Source organism: Danio rerio, chromosome 13 (assembly GCF_049306965.1).
Source record: "Danio rerio strain Tuebingen ecotype United States chromosome 13, GRCz12tu, whole genome shotgun sequence".
NCBI classification, from domain to species: domain Eukaryota; kingdom Metazoa; phylum Chordata; class Actinopteri; order Cypriniformes; family Danionidae; genus Danio; species Danio rerio.
In genome coordinates, this window is record NC_133188.1 from 55,367,501 (window position 1) to 55,386,641 (window position 19,141).

Genomic DNA, 19,141 nt, shown 5'->3' on the forward strand with positions numbered 1-19,141 from the left:
ACTATCAAGGACACAATCTGAGAGAATCGGCGATGCCTATGAGATTTTCGGCATGGGTGGGGTCAAAAAAGAAAGTTGAGGAGAAATGGCTAATTCCCTTCAAACCCAGGTGAGCAAATATGTACGTTTTCTACCCCATTAAAGGCTTCTTTCTCATTATGTAGTTAATAACTAAAGACATACGACATGTTTTTGCATGTGAGTCGTAGTTTGGACAAAGTTGTTGGAGATTTTTCCTATTGTAAAGTCATGCAGTGTGAAACTCCCTGTCACTGATCCGTCTTGCAGTGTAAACAAAGCAGTGACGAAACGCTAGCCCAGATAGTCAAGCAGTGTGAAAACATCTGTGATGCCACTACTTTGAAAATCAAGCAGTCTGAACTCGGCATAAGGTTATGGGTTGTTAAAAAGTCCTGACTAGTGAGATCCTCTATTTTTTCACGATTTTGCGATCGCTGAATTCAAAGCCAAATTTTAAAAAGCTGCACATTTTTGGTTTAAGGAGATTGGAGATTGGTTTACGGATGACGGCTGCTGGACGTGACCAAATTGAAGGACAGTATTTGTGCTTAACATGTATGGCTGGTATTATAATGCGGGTCAAATCGATAAATGTTTTAGATTGACTCTCTTTCCTGCAGTTAAAGAAAACGCTTCCCTGCCATTGATGAGTGTTACGGTAACCCATGTTTTAGGTGTATTACGGTAGGGGAGGCCCTAACGCATGTCCTGAGTGAGGTACATGAAGTCAGATGCTCCAGAGAGCAAAATCTGAGAGAGAGAAAGTAAGATCCTTTCCCTTTTCTTGTTGGCTTAGTCCCCTTATTAATCCGGGGTCGCCACAGCGGAATGAACCACCAACTTATCCAGCACGTTTTTATGTAGCCCTTCAAGCCACAACCCATCTCTGGGAAACATCCACACACACACTCATACACTCCAGACAATTTAGCCTACCCAATTCACCTGTACCACATGTCTTTGGACTGTGGGGGAAACCGGAGCACCCGGAGGAAACCCACGCGAAGGCAGGGAGAACATGCAAACTCCACACAGAAACGCCAACTGAGCCGAGGCTCGAACCAGCAACCTTCTTGCTGTGAGGCGACAGCACTACCTACTACCTACCTACGCCAGAAAGTAAGATCGTGTTTAAAAAAAGAAAAAAGAGTTATACTGCCTTCCTTTAGTTCAGGGGTAGGGAACCTATTGCTCGGTAGCCACATGTGGCTCTTCAACCAAAAATATGAGGCTCTCCAGCTGTCTCCCTTCAATAGAAAAATTAAAACTGTCACTAAAAATCGGTTTCCTATTGAAAATACAATTACCTTTTTGCTGTATTTTTACAGCAAAATGAATAAGAATAAAGGAGATTTCAACCAAGCGTGTGCAGTGCTGTGGATTAGCTTGAACTGCGACACCAATAAAGGGCATGCAACTTACATTTCTATAATAACCTTGCGCACGTAATTCAAACAACATTCACGAGTGTTGATGACAAAAAGATAGAAATTCTATAAATTATGCTTTCTTAATTCATGGACTTCCTCATCATGTGCTGCTCCATTTCTCCAATGGCTCTTTAAAAAAATGCATTTGCCTAAAAGATCCAAAATGGCTCTTTTCTGAAAAAAGGTTCCTGACCCCTGCTTTAGCTTAATCCCTACTGTTTAAGATCTGTCAAGCAACCAAAATAAAGCAGCTTTATTTTTAAAATGTGTCAATAGCCCCTTTCACACATTCACACCTTTCCGGATAATTACAGGCAATTTTCCGGAAAGGTGTGTATGTGTGAAAAGGCCCTTTGTGAAAATACCTGTAATTTCGTTCTGGCTATTTTCCAGCAAGTGAAGTTGTAAGATTACCGGTAATTTGCCGGAATGCTGCGCTGTGTGAACGCAGAAGGAAGATTGCCGGAAAGAGCTCGTGCACGTCTAGAACGTGCTGACGTGAGACGTCTGCTTTAGCCAATCAGAACAGTCAGATGCATTCACGTCCGCGCGGTTTATGAGAATGAATATTTTTCCAGACACATTCAGCTGCAGAAATTAGTCAGATAACGATTATATGTTCTTCTTAATGCCAACTGTGTAGATAATTATCGATAAGATGCTTATGATAAGCCGTTGTTTGTTTACCTTCAAGCTTTGCGTGTGCCTGTGAAACAGCCTGTGAGCACCAGCACACACACATATCATGTACATCTCGACATGCAAAAGTGTTTCTCTATGTGTTTTCATCCAAGTTGTTCACAATACTGATCATTCACAGAGTTTGTAATTTAGTCAAATGTTACAAATACAAGCGCAGCCGCTTAGAGCTCATTTCTGGTTAATGATGTCAGAATTTACCAGCATTTTGGAATGGATGTGTGAATGGAGCTTTCCGGAAAAATTCCGTAACGTCCTCGCCTGTGTGAACAGCGTTTTTTTTAATTCACCGGTAAAGTCGTTCCAGTAATTTTCCATATATTTACCGGTATCACTGTGTGAAAGGGGCTATTGTCATGGTGTCAGATTGCACACCTAACATAGTAGGCTACCTAATATGCAGATAAGATATATAACAAATAAATTTGTTATAAAAACCCCAAGGAATTTAATGGTTGCTGTGTGGATTTTTCGAAAAGTTGCTTTGTGTTATCTTGTTCTAGATGGCTGATGTGTTTACAATGTGGTTGTGTGGTAAATCTGACACTATTCTCTCTTCTGGCTGCCGTTATCAGTCTCACACTACTCTTTCCTTCTTCTGAAAGTCTTGATAACACCATCATGGAGTTTTATTTCATTATTTCAGCTAATAGGATTGTAAAATAAATGTATTGTTGTGCTCTCCCTCTCACTGCGCTCTGAGTTTACCAACTATGATGACTGAAAAAAGGGTCCATAATGATGCTTACCTCTGAAGACACTACAGATGATGATGATGATGATGAATAATATGATGATGATGAAGATGGTGACACTGGTGAAGACGCAGCTCTTCTCTTACCATGAGTGCGTTGTTGCAGTCGGGGTGGTGTAGTGTGCAGAAGTGGGCGACTGCGTACTCTATCAGTGCACCAAAGATGAAGCTGAAGCAGATGCCCAGGTACACGTCTATGGCCTTAATGAAGCAGTTGGCATTGGGCAGAGACGTGCGAGCTCCCATCATCAGTGTGGTCATCGTCAGGACGGTGGTCACACCTGAAAACAGCAGAAATTACATTCGGCTCAATGTTAAACAAGAAATATAGAAATGAATAAAATAAATAAGTGAACAAATGTTTGCACATGCTTTAAGATCCTTTACAACATTGACTTGTGGAGTAGGATGGTCAGGATAGTTGCCAAGTGCTTGCTAAGGTAATGGTCTAGATCAGGGGTGTCAAACTCAATTCCTGGAGGGCCGAAGCCCTGCACAGTTTAGTTCCAACCCTGCTCCAACACACTTACCTGTAGGTTTCAAACAAGCCTGAAGGACTCAATTAGTTTGATCAGGTGTGTTTAATTAGGGTTGGAACTAAACTGTGCAGAGCTGCGGCCCTTTTGGAAATTAGTTTGACACCTGTGGTCTAGATAGTTATTATGTGGTAGGTAAAGTAATGGTTGATGCAATTACAAGTTACTTGCTCCAAGATGGTCAGGGTAGTTGCTAAGTGGTTGCCAGGGTAACAGTGTTTTAATATTACACTATATTATTTGTGAGGTGTTTAGGATAGTTGCTATGCGGTTGCCAGGGTAACAGTGTTTTAATATTACACTATATCAGTTGTGAGGTGTTTAGGATAGTTGCTATGCGGTTGCCAGGGTAACAGTGTTTTAATATTACACTATATTAGTTGTAAGGTGTTTAGGATAGTTGCTATGCGGTTGCCAGGGTAACAGTGTTTTAATATTACACTATATTAGTTGTGAGGTGTTTAGGATAGTTGCTATGCGGTTGCCAGGGTAACAGTGTTTTAATATTACACTATATTAGTTGTAAGGTGTTTAGGATAGTTGCTATGCGGTTGCCAGGGTAACAGTGTTTTAATATTACACTATATTAGTTGTGAGGTGTTTAGGGTAGTTGCTAAGTGGTTGTCAGGGTAACAGTGTTTTTATATTACACTATATTGGTTGTAAAGTGTTTAGGGTAGTTGCTAAGTGGTTGCCAGGGTAACAGTGTTTTAATATTACACTATATCAGTTGTGAGGTGTTTAGGGTAGTTGCTAAGTGGTTGCCAGGGTAACAGTGTTTTAATATTACACTATATTGGTTGTAAAGTGTTTAGGGTAGTTGCTAAGTGGTTGTCAGGGTAACAGTGTTTTAATATTACACTATATTAGTTGTGAGGTGTTTAGGGTAGTTGCTAAGTGGTTGCCAGGGTAACAGTGTTTTAATAATACACTAAACTAGTTGTAAGGTGTTTAGGATAGTTGCTATGTGGTTGCCAGGGTAACAGTGTTTTAATATTACACTATATTAGTTGTAAGGTGTTTAGGGTAGTTGCTAAGTGGTTGCTATGATGTTGTGATGTGGTTGTGACATGCTCTCTGTGGTGTCTGTATGTTTGCCAATGAAACTGTACCTATGCAGATGCGAGCGGGGACGGATGATTGGCTGATCCAGAATGAGACCCAGGACAGGACCACCAGCAGGCTGGACGGCACGTATGTTTCCAGGATGAAGTAGAGGATGCTGCGCTTCAGCTCGAAATGGAAGATCAGCTTAGGATAATTTCCTGGCCAGGAAAATCAGTGAATGAAATCATTAATGCTGCTCGTCCATCAATAAATCACAGGTTAAGAGGGTATCAGAGCGGTTTCTACATCACTATTTTAATTTTATGATTAATATTGGAGAGGATTGATCAGATACTCTGACTTAGACACTTTAACCCAAATGTTGGCAGTCTAGATATGGCGTGCAAACACTGAAGACTGACTGTTTGTTTATTTTCTATTAAGCAGTTCAGCCAGTTTGTGCTTTTATTTATTTGGCACCGCTTGAAGTCCTCTTTTCACTGTAATAACATGCATTCACTGATTTATTTTTCTTTAGTGAGATCCTTTAACTTGTACAGATTATTTTGCCGTTTGAATTAATTTCACTTTTGCAAATAAATTCACTTAATTTTGCTGTATTTACTTGCCGGTTTGCTATTTTGCTACCAACTCTACAAATCATCAAAGTGTTACCTCTTTATCCCCCAGATCTAAACTTTAGAGTTGTAACAAGCACATAAATGTGTGTGTGTGTGTGTGTGTGTGTGTGTGTGTGTGTGTGTACCTGTTTCATACACGGCTTCAGACGCAGATGTGTAATGATCCTCTACAGTGTACTGAGCGAGTCTCAGTGTGTCCAAACCGCTCACAGACTCATTCCCGCGCGCCCAGTAAAACATCACGTCATTGACATTATAACCCCCTGACAACAAAAAAACAGACACACAACAGATATGAGCACACACTCAACCACTGCAAATAACTCAAATATGTCTTGCCATATTCATCAGGTCAAAAATGAGACATCCTTTCATCATAATTAAAGAGGACCCATCATGATCCTTTTATCAAGATGTAAACTGCGTCTCTGCTGTGTCTAGAGTGTGTAGTGGAGTTTGAGCTGAGAATAGCACACAGATGATGTTCTCCAGCTCTCTGAAACTGACCCTTTCAGGATTTGATCCTAATTGTGGTGTTTTGGTGACTGTCGCTTTAAATGCAAATGAGAATGTGCTCTTTTCAGAAGAGGGCGGAGCTACTGACAGATGTGTGTCAGCATAGTGACACATGTAAAACAACAGTGTGTGTGTGTGTGCTGGTCAGGTGTGCATGCGTGTTTCAGTGTGAGTGTGTGTTCATGCTTCTGTCAGTCTATGTGGCTCCTGTCGCTGTTCATCTAAAACTCTACATCTATAATCCTCTTAGTCTATGCTGACATCATCTTCAGCAGCTCAAACACTCTAATGGCTAATGGACAGACGGCTGCTTCTCACTCAGGGCTGCTGTTTATGCTAATGAGATGGAGAGATGGGCACTAGTGGGCGGGGCTTTCCCCCTCTGATGACACGTACAAAGGGAGAATGTCAATTAAAGTGTTCCTGCAGACTGTTTTCATCTAGTCTGATTATAAACAGTTGAATAATTAATGTTGAGCATTAGAGGTTGGATATATTTACACACTGCTGACACAACTGGGTTTAAACCCCTTATAAGTCATTTGTGCACAATATCTCCCCTTAAATTCTAAGTTAAAAACTATTTAGGACATCAGCTGAAGTGCTCAGATGAAATGTTTTGTTATCATCATGAACTGAACTCAGAACCCCAGAGAAGAAATAGTAATAATAATAATAAATTAAATAATAATAATAAAAAAAAAAAAAAAAAAAACTGAAAACAAAATAAGTTGGAAAGAAACACTAAACCTTAAAAAAAATAAAAAATAAAAAAAGTCAACCACAAAACTAAATAAACTGGATTAAAAATAATATTAATAAATAATAAAAAAGGTTGGTAAGATTTTAACTGCAAATTTAGTGGTTGCATTTATTTGATAAAATACAATAAATATTAAATACAATCAAAGTTTAAAAGAGCCGTTGTCTACATGAATATATTGCAAATTGTAAATTGTCAGTGATTAATATTCAACGATCATTCAATGATTATACTATGAGAATTTGATGATCAAGAACACTTTATTATTCCCAATGTTGCGAATATTAGAGCTTCTTATTTCTATGGAAAAATACAATTTTATACGTTTGCATTTGTACAGATTTTTTTAAAAAGGGAAAGAAAATATTTTGATTAATCTAGAATGCATTAAATTGATCAAACTTGTCAAGTCCGTTTTAAAATTTTAATTACAAATATCAATGCAATATTTATTTGGTTGAATTTTTTTTTAGAATTATTTGATTAAAAGAGCAACAGCATAACAGCATTATTATTATTTAGAAATAGAAACATAAAAAAATATATTTTCTGTATCTTTTGATCAATTTGTCACATCCTTACTGAATAAAAGTATCTGTCCACGAAACATAGAGTAGTGTATTTGTTTAATTATAAATATATATATACATATAAATCAGGTCAAATTATACATCAGGCCATTGCTATAATCGGTAAAATACTTAAATGTTCAGAGACATCAAATTTTTGGATAAAAGTAATAATTAAATGTAACTAAGCAGGGTGTAATATCAGCATGTGTCCTCATGGTGGTGCTGTGTCACAGTAGGTTTATTCCTCCATCAGATCATGTGTGTGTCTGTGAGATCTGTTACACTGATCACGTGATGGCTATTAATGTGTGTTTTCCATGTGTTCACTGAGACTCCCTAAGGACACACACTTGTACACAAGCATCAGTCACTGCACTGTGATACACTCACTTATTAATGTATATCTTCCTCTTTTTTATGTTTTGTGTCCTGAAATGCAGAATTATTTGAGAGCATGTTTAAGTCTGTTACAAAAAAGGCTTTACAAATAACCGAAATTAGTATATTGTTATTGTCTTTAAACGTGTATTTTATTTATATATATATATATATATATATATATATATATATATATATATATATATATATATATATATATATATATATATATATATATATATATATATATTCTCTTGTGATTTTTTATTGTGTTGAGTTTTCTTGCATTTGAAATTACACTGTTCTTAATAATGAACAGATAAATAAATAAATGCATGCAAACTAAATTAAATAGGCAAATAAATGAGTAATTAAGTAAATAAGCAAGTAAATAGGCAAATAAATGAGAAACCAAGTAAAATAAATAAATAAACAAGCAAATAAGCAAGTAAATGAGTAGATAAATTAATAAATCAACAAATAAAGTAAGAAAAGCAAATAAATGAGTAATTAAGTAAATAAGCAAAAAATAAGTAAATAAAGCAAGCCAATAAATTAGTAATTAAGTAAATAAAGTAAATAAATAAATAATTAAATAAATAAGGAAATAAATTAAATTAGTAAATGTTAATAAACAAGTAAATAATTAAATAAAATAAATAAGTTAATAAATAAATAAGTAAATAAGCAGATAAATTAATAAGTAATTTAGGTAAATGAGTAAATATACAAGCAAATAAATGAGTAATTAAGTAAATAAATAAGTAAATTAATTTAGCAATAGGTAAATAAGCAAATAAATAAGGAAGTAAAGTACAAAGTAAATAAAGTAATGTTAACAAATTAGTAAATATTTAAATTAAAAAGGTTAAATTAATAAGTAAACAAGCAAATAAATAAGTTAATAAGCAAATAAATAAAATGATAAGTAAATAAAGTAAATAAGTAGTTAAATTAAATAAACGAGCAAATAAAATAATAAGTAAATAAAGTAAATAAGTAATTAAATAAATAAGGAACTAATGTAAATAAGTAAATAATTTTAATAAAGTAGTAATTAAATAAATAAGTGAATAAGCAAGTAAATTACCAAGTAAATAAGTAGATAAAGTAATAGGTAAATAATGTAAATAAGTAAATACATAAAGTACATAAGTAATTAAATAAATAAGGTAATGTTAATACATAAGTAATTAAATTAAATAAGTTAATAAGTAAATAAATAAGTAAATACATAAATGAATAAATAAAATAAAGCATAAATTAAGTAAAATAATATACATATCTATATTGAAGGCAAAATTATTAACTCTCCTCTGAAAATTTTAGTCTTAGAAATATTTCTCAAGTAATGTTTAATAAAATATGAAAATGTTTATACAGTATTTCCTATAATATTGCTTCCCCTGGAGAAACTGGAGATATACTAGTGTCTTGAAGAATATCTAGTCTAAAATAATGTGCCGTCATCATGGCACAGAGAAATGACATCAGTTACTAGAAATGAGTTATTAAAACTATTATGATTGATAATGTTTAACAAAACCTCTCTGTTAAACAGCACTTGGGAAATATTTTGCTGCATCAAACTGCATATAATTACCCGTCAATTAAGCCATGCAATAATGCTGCACTGTGAAAACATCATCGGTGTGTGTGTGAGTGAGAAAGATCTGCATGATAAGAAACACACACTTGAATACCATCTAGAATATGAAGCACTATAAAAACCTCTATTTGAAACAGCCTCTTTGAACAACTCAATCCAACACGGCTCCAATCTGGCACACAGACAGCGAGACTTTCATCATCTCCCTGCTTCAATGCATCCGAGTGCTGATATCAGGTCCAATACTGTACATTTCCAGAAATAAAACCCCCTGGAGGACGAGACATTGCGTAAGAATGGCTGCATCATCATCATCATCATGCATGCTCGCTTCACATGATCTGATGCTCAAAATTAATCCATTAGCCATTCTTTAAACGTGACGAATAAACAACCTCTGGAAGAATATTCAATTCAAGTTTATACAATAATTAATGCTTCAATTGTTTCAACGAGAGCTGCTTTACAAAAGGTGCATGCTATTGCAATAAAGTAACAACCAAATATACACTCTGTATATCCACTTTATTAGGTACACCTATGCAACTGCTTATTACTGCAAATGTCTAATCAGCCAATCACATGGCGGCAGCTCAATGCATTTAGGCATGTAGACATGGTCAAGAGGATCTGCTGCAGTTCAAAGCGAGCATCAGAAAGGGGAAGAAAGGGGATTTAAGTGACTTTACACGTGGCATGGTTGTTGCTGCTAGACGGGCTGCTCTGAGTATTTCAGAAACTGCTGATCTACTGGGATTTTCACGCACAACCATCTATAGGGTTTACAGAGAATGCTCCGACAAAGAGGAAATATCCAGTGAGCGGCAGTTCTGTGGGCGCAAATGCCTTGTTGAGGTCAGAGGAGAATGGCCAGACTGGTTCCAGCTGATAGAAAGGCAACAGTAACTCAAATAAGCACTCGTTACAACCGAGCTCTGCAGAAGAACATCTCTGAACACACAACACGTCCAACCTTGAGGTGGATGGGCTACAGCAGCAGAAGAGCACACCGGGTGCCGCTCCTGTCAGCTAAGAACAGGAAACTGAGGCTACAATTCACACAGACTCACCAAAACTGGACAACAGAAGATTGGAGAAACGTTGCTGCTCTGATGAGTCTCCATTTCTGCTGACACATTCAGATGCTCGGGTCAGAATTTGGCCTCAACAGCATGAAAGCATGGATCATCCTGCCTTGTATCAGCGGTTCAGGCTGGTGGTGGTGGTGTAATGGTGTGGGGGAGATTTTCTAGGCACACTTTGGGTCCATTAGTATTTATTGAGCATGGTTAGCATCTTCCTCTGCCTTTTGGGTGCTACTGCAGGCACCTTTGATGGTGCAGAATGTTTCGTTGACATTGTGGGGAGAAAACTCAAGCAGGTATCACTGCAGCCTGGAGACCTTCAAGTAGGAGGGATTACACCACAACTAGGTTGGGTGACCTCTAAGCAGAAGGGACTTCAAACCTCAAGTAGGTTGGGTTTAGGTGGGTTTAGACTGCGAAACTGCAAGAACTTGAAAAGTAAGCTGTGATATAGCGAGGGACCACTGTATATAGACTGTGCAAACAAAAAGTCGACATGTTTTTAAAAAAATCTGCCGTTTAACAAATAGCAGCAAAAAAACAAAGGCTGCATTTACACTGCACTGTTCAAGTGACTCAATTCAGATTGTTTTCTCTCATGTGGCACAGACGGGATATGGCCCATGTACGTGTAAGCAGGAACACATCAGATGGATTCCCATTTACTCAAATCAGATTCAGGCCTTGTTCATATGTGGAAATGTATCTGATATGAATGGGATCTGTGTTCTTAGGTCTGCAGTGTAAGCAGGTAAATCTGATTTTCACCTGTCAATGCGAGTCATGCATCATTAAACCGTATCGAATGACGTCAAGTCTGACACTTTCACTTCAGAACAGACTTTAGCAGAGTCCCAAACCTTACATGTCATATCAGGGACTTAAGCAGCTTTCATATTGTCATATAGCACAGGTATTTAAGCATGTTAACGAGATCGAGAGAGAGCGATGTCCACCATGTAACCAATATAAACTAATATAAAACTAGTGCAGCTACATCACGTGCATAAATCACACCATGGACGTGACATTAAGATACCTAAAGGTTTTAAAAAAAAAAAAGCCTGTATATCAAAAGAAGATGAACACATGAGAAGCTTTCTGTAGTAAAACAGCTCGTCAAAAGCTGTGAACAGATCATATACAGGAATAAAGGAAAGAGCACTCTTTAATAATCAGCTGTTAGTCAGCGCTCGCTCTTTTTTTTTTTCCTGGTCATTGCATCTTTGCCGTGAGCTGTGTAAATTACGGAACCCCGGAAGGGACGTAGTGGAGGAGAAAAAAAATGGGTGGGTGAAAAAAAAATAATGGGTGAAAGAAAAAAAATGGGTGGGAGGAAAATATATATTTCTAAGTTTTTTGCGTTCTCTCGCAAAGATGTTTTGCGTTATCTCGCAAAGATGTTTTGCGTTCCCTCGCAAAGATGTTTTGCGTTCCCTCGCAAAGATGTTTTGCGTTCCCTCGCAAAGATGTTTTGCGTTCCCTCGCAAAGATGTTTTGCGTTCCCTCGCAAAGATGTTTTGCGTTCCCTCGCAAAGATGTTTTGCGTTCCCTCGCAAAGATGTTTTGCGTTATCTCGCAAAGATGTTTTGCGTTATCTCGCAAAGATGTTTTGCGTTCCCTCGCAAAGATGTTTTGCGTTCCCTTGCAAAGATGTTTTGCGTTCCCTTGCAAAGATGTTTTGCGTTATCTCGCAAAGATGTTTTGCGTTATCTCGCAAAGATGTTTTGCGTTCCCTCGCAAAGATGTTTTGCGTTATCTCGCAAAGATGTTTTGCGTTCCCTCGCAAAGATGTTTTGAGTTCCCTCGCAAAGATGTTTTGCGTTATCTCGCAAAGATGTTTTGCGTTCCCTCGCAAAGATGTTTTGCGTTCCCTTGCAAAGATGTTTTGCGTTATCTCGCAAAGATGTTTTGCGTTCCCTCGCAAAGATGTTTTGCGTTCCCTCGCAAAGATGTTTTGCGTTCCCTTGCAAAGATGTTTTGCGTTATCTCGCAAAGATGTTTTGCGTTCCCTCGCAAAGATGTTTTGCGTTCCCTCGCAAAGATGTTTTGCGTTATCTCGCAAAGATGTTTTGCGTTCCCTCGCAAAGATGTTTTGCGTTCCCTCGCAAAGATGTTTTGCGTTCCCTTGCAAAGATGTTTTGCGTTCCCTTGCAAAGATGTTTTGCGTTATCTCGCAAAGATGTTTTGCGTTCCCTCGCAAAGATGTTTTGCGTTCCCTTGCAAAGATGTTTTGCGTTATCTCGCAAAGATGTTTTGCGTTCCCTCGCAAAGATGTTTTGCGTTCCCTCGCAAAGATGTTTTGCGTTCTCTCGCAAAACTGTTTCTCCACAAACACTTCCTGTTCACTGCACTCACGTAAACCCTCCCGTTTTTGCTGAAATTCTCCCATATTTTACCATTCTATCCCACTTTCTTTACATTACTGTGCGCTGATTGTCGCCTTTCACTTTGCAACCTCTGAACCAGTGAATGCATGTTTAAGCGCTGACTGACAGACGCGCTCCATACAATAAACTGATCCCAGATCAGCGTCTGTACGCGCCATTTAAAGGGACACTTCTGTTATCAAACAAGTGCGCAGCAAATGAATCTCATGTTTTGTTTAGTTTGATAACAGAAGTGTCTCTGTAAGAATGCACAGATCTATAATGAAAGCAGTCCATTACTTTAGAAACTTCATATTATTCAGTGTATTTGTCTGTTTAAACATACACCCGCTGCTCTGTAAATGGCGTGTACAGACGCTGATCTGGGATCAGTTTATTGTACGAAGCGCGTCTGTCAGTCAGCGCTTATACATGCATTCACTGGTTCATAGGTAGCATACGCACAGTAATGTAAAGAAAGTGGGATAGAATGGTAAAATACGGGAGAATTTCGGCAAAAACGGGAGGGTTTACGTGAGTGCAGTGAACAGGAAGTGTTTGTGGAGAAACAGTTTTGCGAGGGAACGCAAAACATCTTTGCGAGGGAACGCAAAACATCTTTGCGAGGGAACGCAAAACATCTTTGCGAGAGAACGCAAAAAACTTAGAAATATATATTTTCCTCCCACCCATTTTTTTTCTTTCACCCATTATTTTTTTTTTACCCACCCGTTTTTTTTCTCCTCCACTACGTCCCTTCCGGGGTTCCGTAGAAAATGCATACGATCGGATACGAGTCACTTTTAAAAGATAATGTAAGCAGGTCAGCAAATACAGTCACAAAATCTGAATTGACCATCAAGATCTGCAGTGTAAATACAGCCTAACAGTAAAAACATTTAAATGGTCCTGAAAAACGGTATGACATAACAAATATATATATAAAAAAAAAAAGTGCATAACAAATATATCTTGTTAGATTTTTGGAGGGTGATTTGACCCAGACAGCCCCTGAAATTTACAGTTTCATTAGAGAAAAACTCTAGATTGTGAGACAGACTTCAGATCCTCCTCCTACTCTTTACAGCTCTTATATAAGCCCGAGCAGAAGACCTGGAAGATCCACATCCAAAACTCACCGGCGGCAGAAGAAGAAAGAGCAGATCAGAAAACAGCACACAGGCCACAGATCAAGAGGAACAGCACATCAGCAAGAGCTAAAGCAGCTTTATATGGGCGCGATCGACAGCCAATCAGCTCTGACCCACATCTAGCAGCTGTCACACGAGCTTTAGGGCTGCACACTAGACTCGCAGAATAAAGGTATGCGAGCTGTACCTTTCAAAAGGTACACATTTGTACTTAAATAGTCTTTAAAAGTATATATCACTACCCTCAAATTTGAGGAGGAACACTTTTGTACTTTTTAGGCACTAATATGTACCCTTGAGGTATTAATATGGACCTTTTAGGTACAAATGTGTATCTTTTGAAAAGGCACCACCCCAGTGACAGCTCTCACACCTTTTATTTCTGACAGTGTATAACGCTAAATGCTTCTTATTATGATAATAGTGTGTGCAATATACACATCACAGACGTGTGATACATTACACTTATGTCATGCATTGGTTGTTTTTTTTACATTTGACCAATCAGATGGGGTAATACTGTCTTTAGCCCCACCTCCCCAGTAGCTGCTGTTCTGCTATTGGTTCTGAACAACTGGAATTCTTCTAATTGGCTGTATTATATTTCTGTCCTGTTTCAATGTAACCTGCTGACCTAATGTTTACATTCTTAATATTTAGATTATTTGATAATTAATAGCCGCCTCAAATTGAACTCTGAATCTGCGTCTCATTTTGAGGGCTGCTACTGTCCACCTGAGGGCGCAATTTGGTCACGGACTAACCTTATTGTAAAGTGTACATTAACACTTAGTATAATTAGGCTGTTAATTTAAAGAAATGCATTTGAATATTTTTCAGTCAACATTAACAAAGATCAATTACTAAATATTTAACTACTTAATCATTGCTATTGTTAACTTAATCATATTCTAATCTCTTAAATAATGTAATTTGCAGTTGATCCCTAACACTGCGTGCATGACTGTCTGGCGAATATCAAACCTAAAACCAACTTTACCAAGCTAATTTAGCTGTCTTTCAAAGATTTTAGTACTAACAAGTAGGGGTGTCAAAATTAATTGTTTTTTTTTTTGGTGCACCACGATGCAGATGCGGACAATTCGGTATCGGTTCGGTAATAATCATAACCTGTAATTATGTACTGACGTCATTTACCTCCTACGCGCTCTGTCGTGAGGGAGGTGAGCGCCGGTATTTACAACACTCAGCCAACTCAGGGCCGGCCCGTGGCATAGGCAAATGCTAAGGGCGCTGTACATCCAGGGGGCGCCAGAAATGAGCGCGGTTAAGTTGGTTTTGTTTTCCATATTTCTGACACATCAGTTATAGCGGCAATAACTCCTAAAAAGATCTAAAGTGTGTTTCATACAAAAAGAAAAAGCTGGTTATGCTTCACAGCTGTCTTTTTCTATATCTGCTCGACATTACGACCACTACTCCCTTTAAGCCCTCGCAATGAGTTTAGCCAGAAGAGCTCACGCGGAGCAGAGCTCTAAGTAAGGGACCGTCGGAAAAGTGCTTCTTTCTTTCGCTTTTTTTTTTTCCGCTCCGCTCAGCGCGAGCTCTCCCGGCTACACTCGTATTGAGAGGGCTTAAGTGTGTGTGTGTGTGTTTGTTTTGTGCTGTTTATGTTTGTGTATGTGTGTGAATGTGAGACAGTGTGGTGCTGTGTCTGTGTGTTTATACAGACAGCTTGTTATAGCCTCCCCCCAATATATAACACTGTATGGAAGGCATCGTCAATGCACCGTGATATCGAATTGAACCGAATTGATGGCATGATTATCATAATCAAACCGTGAGACCAGTATAGTTTCACACCTCTACTAATAAGTTGTTAACGTCACAAGACCTAATACAGTATACTATACGACTTCATCACAAGGCCTACCGCACTTACGCTGCAGTTTCTTTGCCCATCGAGAAAGCCCGCGACTCCTGCTGCCTGCGGGACGAAAGTTTGGCGTTTGGTTCTCCTGTGTCCCCTGTTCCTCATGCTCTACCAATGCAGCAGCTGCTTCATGTAAAAGCTGACTAACAGTTTTTGCCATTTTACTTCTGTTATACTGTATATACACATTAGTAACTCACGCTGTCCCATCCATCAAAACCGTGCTTCTGCTCTCGGGCTCTGTGTGAAAGCACTCGACGTCACTTGAATACGCCCCTCCCACTGATTAGCATAGGCTTTGCATACAGGTTAAGGTTGAAAATGAAATCGAAAGTGAAAACTGAAATGAAAAAGTGTCAATAAAAGCTTATATTTACATTTTAATTTGAATAGTGTCACTATTATAGCGTGAACATTAATAACACGCTTTGTAAAAAATTGTGTTTGCATTTTTATTTTTCACTTTGGCTTTTTATTTTAATATTGGCAGTCTTGATGTGGAAATGCAGTGAAAATGAAATGTTAAATTGGCAAATAATTTCATTTTGTTTTCAATTTTGGAAGATATTTTGCAAACAGTATTTTTAAATATAATGGTTAATCTGATTTTTATTTCCAAAGTTTATTTGATTTATTTAAAATTGGCAGGATTTACCTTCCATAGTCACTGGGGCGGTATCTTTTCAAATGATACATATTTGTACCTAAAGGGTGCATAATGGTACCTCAAAGGTACTTTTTAGGTATATTTGGGCATTAATATGCACCTTTAAGGTACCACTGTGGACTTTTGGAAAGATATCACCCCAGTGACAGCTCCTGTACCTTTATTTTCTGACAGTGTAGAATAAGTTCAAATTAACAGATTAATTAATTTATTATTTAATTTTAATTAATTAATTAAAATATTTAACTAATTAGGTCATTCATGTAAAAGGATGCATTAAAATAAGTTAATATTTGACTAATTAGGTTGGCAATGTAAAGAGTTGCATTAGATTATGATCAAGTTAAGATTAACAAAGATTAATTAATGAACAGTTAACTAATTAACTATTAAATATTAGGTTATTAATATAAAGAAAAGATGAATTAGTAGTTTACTGAGCTAAAAGTCTAAGTTAATTATTGTTAATAGTGTGAATTGTAATATTAATAAAATAAAGCATGACTGAAATGCGCGCTGCACAGAAAAGAGGCATTATTTAGTGTGTGTGTGTGTGTGCAACCGCAGCATGTTCTTATAAAATATGAAATGCTTTGAATATGAAACACTGTGCAGTTCTGCTAGTACAGATGTCACAAACAAGGGCCCGAAATACGTCAGGCTGTTGCCAGAGCAACACTTCAGGGAGGGAAAAGATGGAAATGTGCGAAATGTTTTCTCCTTACAGCTCTCCAGTTGTAAAGTGCAGGTCTGCTTGTCCATGGGATATTTGGTCAGATCCATGTTACAGGCCACAGTGGTGGTGATCCTGCAGAGAACATATAAACACCGCTCAGATTGGGCTTCATCAACATTATCGCATGGTTTCTGATATTTAAGTGGGAAACAGCACATGATGGGATTAATCATTTTAGAATTAACGCTACAAACTGGAAAATATATTTAGTAATGTTTTAAGACTAATGCCAACCGATAAATTGTCATTGCACTTTTTTAACTAAGACTTAAAAATGTGATACAGAATTAAAAATACCAAAAAATAAAAGTTATATTTACAGTGCATCTGGAAAGTATTGATAGCGCTTTACTTTTTGCACATTTATGTCACAGCCTTATTTCAAAATAGATTAAATGCATTTATTTCCTCAACATTCTACACGCAATCCCCCATAATGACAGTGTGAAGAAATAGTTTTTGAAATTGTTGCAGATTTATTAAAAATATCAAAGCTGTAAAATCACATGTACATCAGTATTCACAGGCTTTGTCGTGAAGCTCTACAATGAGCTCAGGTACATTCTGTTTCCCCTGATCATTCTTGAGATGTTTCAGCAGCTTCACCTGTGCTCAATTCAGCTGAGTGGACATGATCTAAAAAGGCTACACCTGTCTATATAAGAGCCCAGGGTTGACAGTGCATGTCAAAGCACAAACCAAGCATGAAGACAAAGGAATTGTCTGTAGACCTCTGAGACAGGATTGTCTGGAGGCACAAGGCTGGGGAAGCTTACAGAAACATTTCTGCTGCTCTGAAAGTTCAAATGAGCACAGCGGCCTTCATCATCCGTAAGTGGAAGATGTTTGACCACCAGGACTCTTCCTAGAGCTGGCCGGCCATCTAAGCTGAGTGATCGGGGGAGAAGGGCCTCAGTCAGGGCGGTGATCAATAACCCGATGGTCACTCTGTCTGAGCTCCAGCGCTCTTCTGTGGAGAGAGGAGAACCTTACAGAAGGACAACCATCTGTGCAGCAATCCACCAATCAGGCCTGCATGGTAGAGCGGCCAGACGGAAGACACTCCCCACCTGGAGTTTACCATCTGAAGGACTCTCAGAGCATCAGAAACTAAACTCTCTGCTCTGATGAGACTCAAACTGAACTGTTTGGAGTGAACGCCAGGCGTTACATTTGGAGAACAGCATGCAGCGCTCATCAGCAGGCTAACAGCATCCCTACAGTGAAGCATGGTGGTGTCGGCATCATGCTGTGGGGATGTGTTTCAGCAGCAGGAACTGGAAGACTAGTCAGGATAGAGGGAAAGATGAATGCAGCGATGTACAGAGACATCCTGAATGAAGACCTGCACAAGAGTGCTCTCCACCTCAGACTGGACCCAGAGCTTCATCTTCCAGCAGGACAATGACCCAAAGCACACCACCAAAATATCAATGGAGTGGCTTCACTACAACTCAGTGAATGTCCTTGAGTGGCCCAGCCAGAGCCCAGACCTAAATCCTATTGAACATCTCTGGAGAGATCTGAAAATGGCTGTACACCGTCGCTTCCCATCCAACCTGATAGAGCTTGAGAGGTTCTGCAAAGAGGAACAGGCAGAAATTCCCAAAGACAGATGTGCAGAGCTTGTGTCATCATATTCAGAAAGACTTGAGGCTGTAATCACTGCCAAAGGTGCATCAACAAAGTATTGAGCAAAGCCTGAGAATACTGATGTACATCTGATTTATCAGCTTTTTTATTTTTCATAAATCTGCAACAATCTCAAAAACTCTTTCTTCACATTATCATCATGGGGGATTGTGTGTAGAGTGTTGAGGAAATCAACCAATTAAATCCAATAAGGCTGTAACAAATAAATGTAGAAAAAGTGAAGCGCTCTCAATACTCTCCGGATGCACTGTAAATTGCACTTTTCACTATAATTATTGTTTCAATTATTGTTTACTGCATTACTTTCAAAATCAGAAAAGTTATTAGTTAACTTTATTAGCTGCTAAATACTTAAGGCAAGGCGAGTTTATTTATATAGCTCATTTCATACACAGTGGGAACTCACAGTGCTGTACAAAACCAAACATAAAACACAGAAAGACAAGAAGAGACAAGAAAATAAAAATGATTAAGAGTTAAAAATGACTAAAACAGATGAAAATATGTTAAACAGGTTATAAGAAAATGAAAAAGAAAGACATTATAGTGGGATCTGTCAGACGCAGCACAGTGCTCATTCAGTAAAGGCACAGATGTGTGTTCAGTCCTGATGTGAACAT

General features: G+C 38.0%; 1 protein-coding gene across 1 annotated transcript in view; it reads right to left on the minus strand.

Moving 5' to 3' along the window:
- Positions 1 to 19,141, minus strand: part of LOC562831 (gamma-aminobutyric acid receptor subunit pi) — a 118,526-nt gene that overhangs the window by 6,752 nt on the left and 92,633 nt on the right. The window contains exons 6-9 of the mRNA XM_009307613.5: positions 16,858 to 16,940; positions 5,254 to 5,391; positions 4,553 to 4,705; positions 2,992 to 3,185 (exon numbers count right to left, since the gene is read on the minus strand). Of these exons, the coding sequence (XP_009305888.1) occupies positions 2,992 to 3,185; positions 4,553 to 4,705; positions 5,254 to 5,391; positions 16,858 to 16,940 (568 nt within the window). The remainder of the gene's footprint in view (positions 1 to 2,991; positions 3,186 to 4,552; positions 4,706 to 5,253; positions 5,392 to 16,857; positions 16,941 to 19,141) is intronic.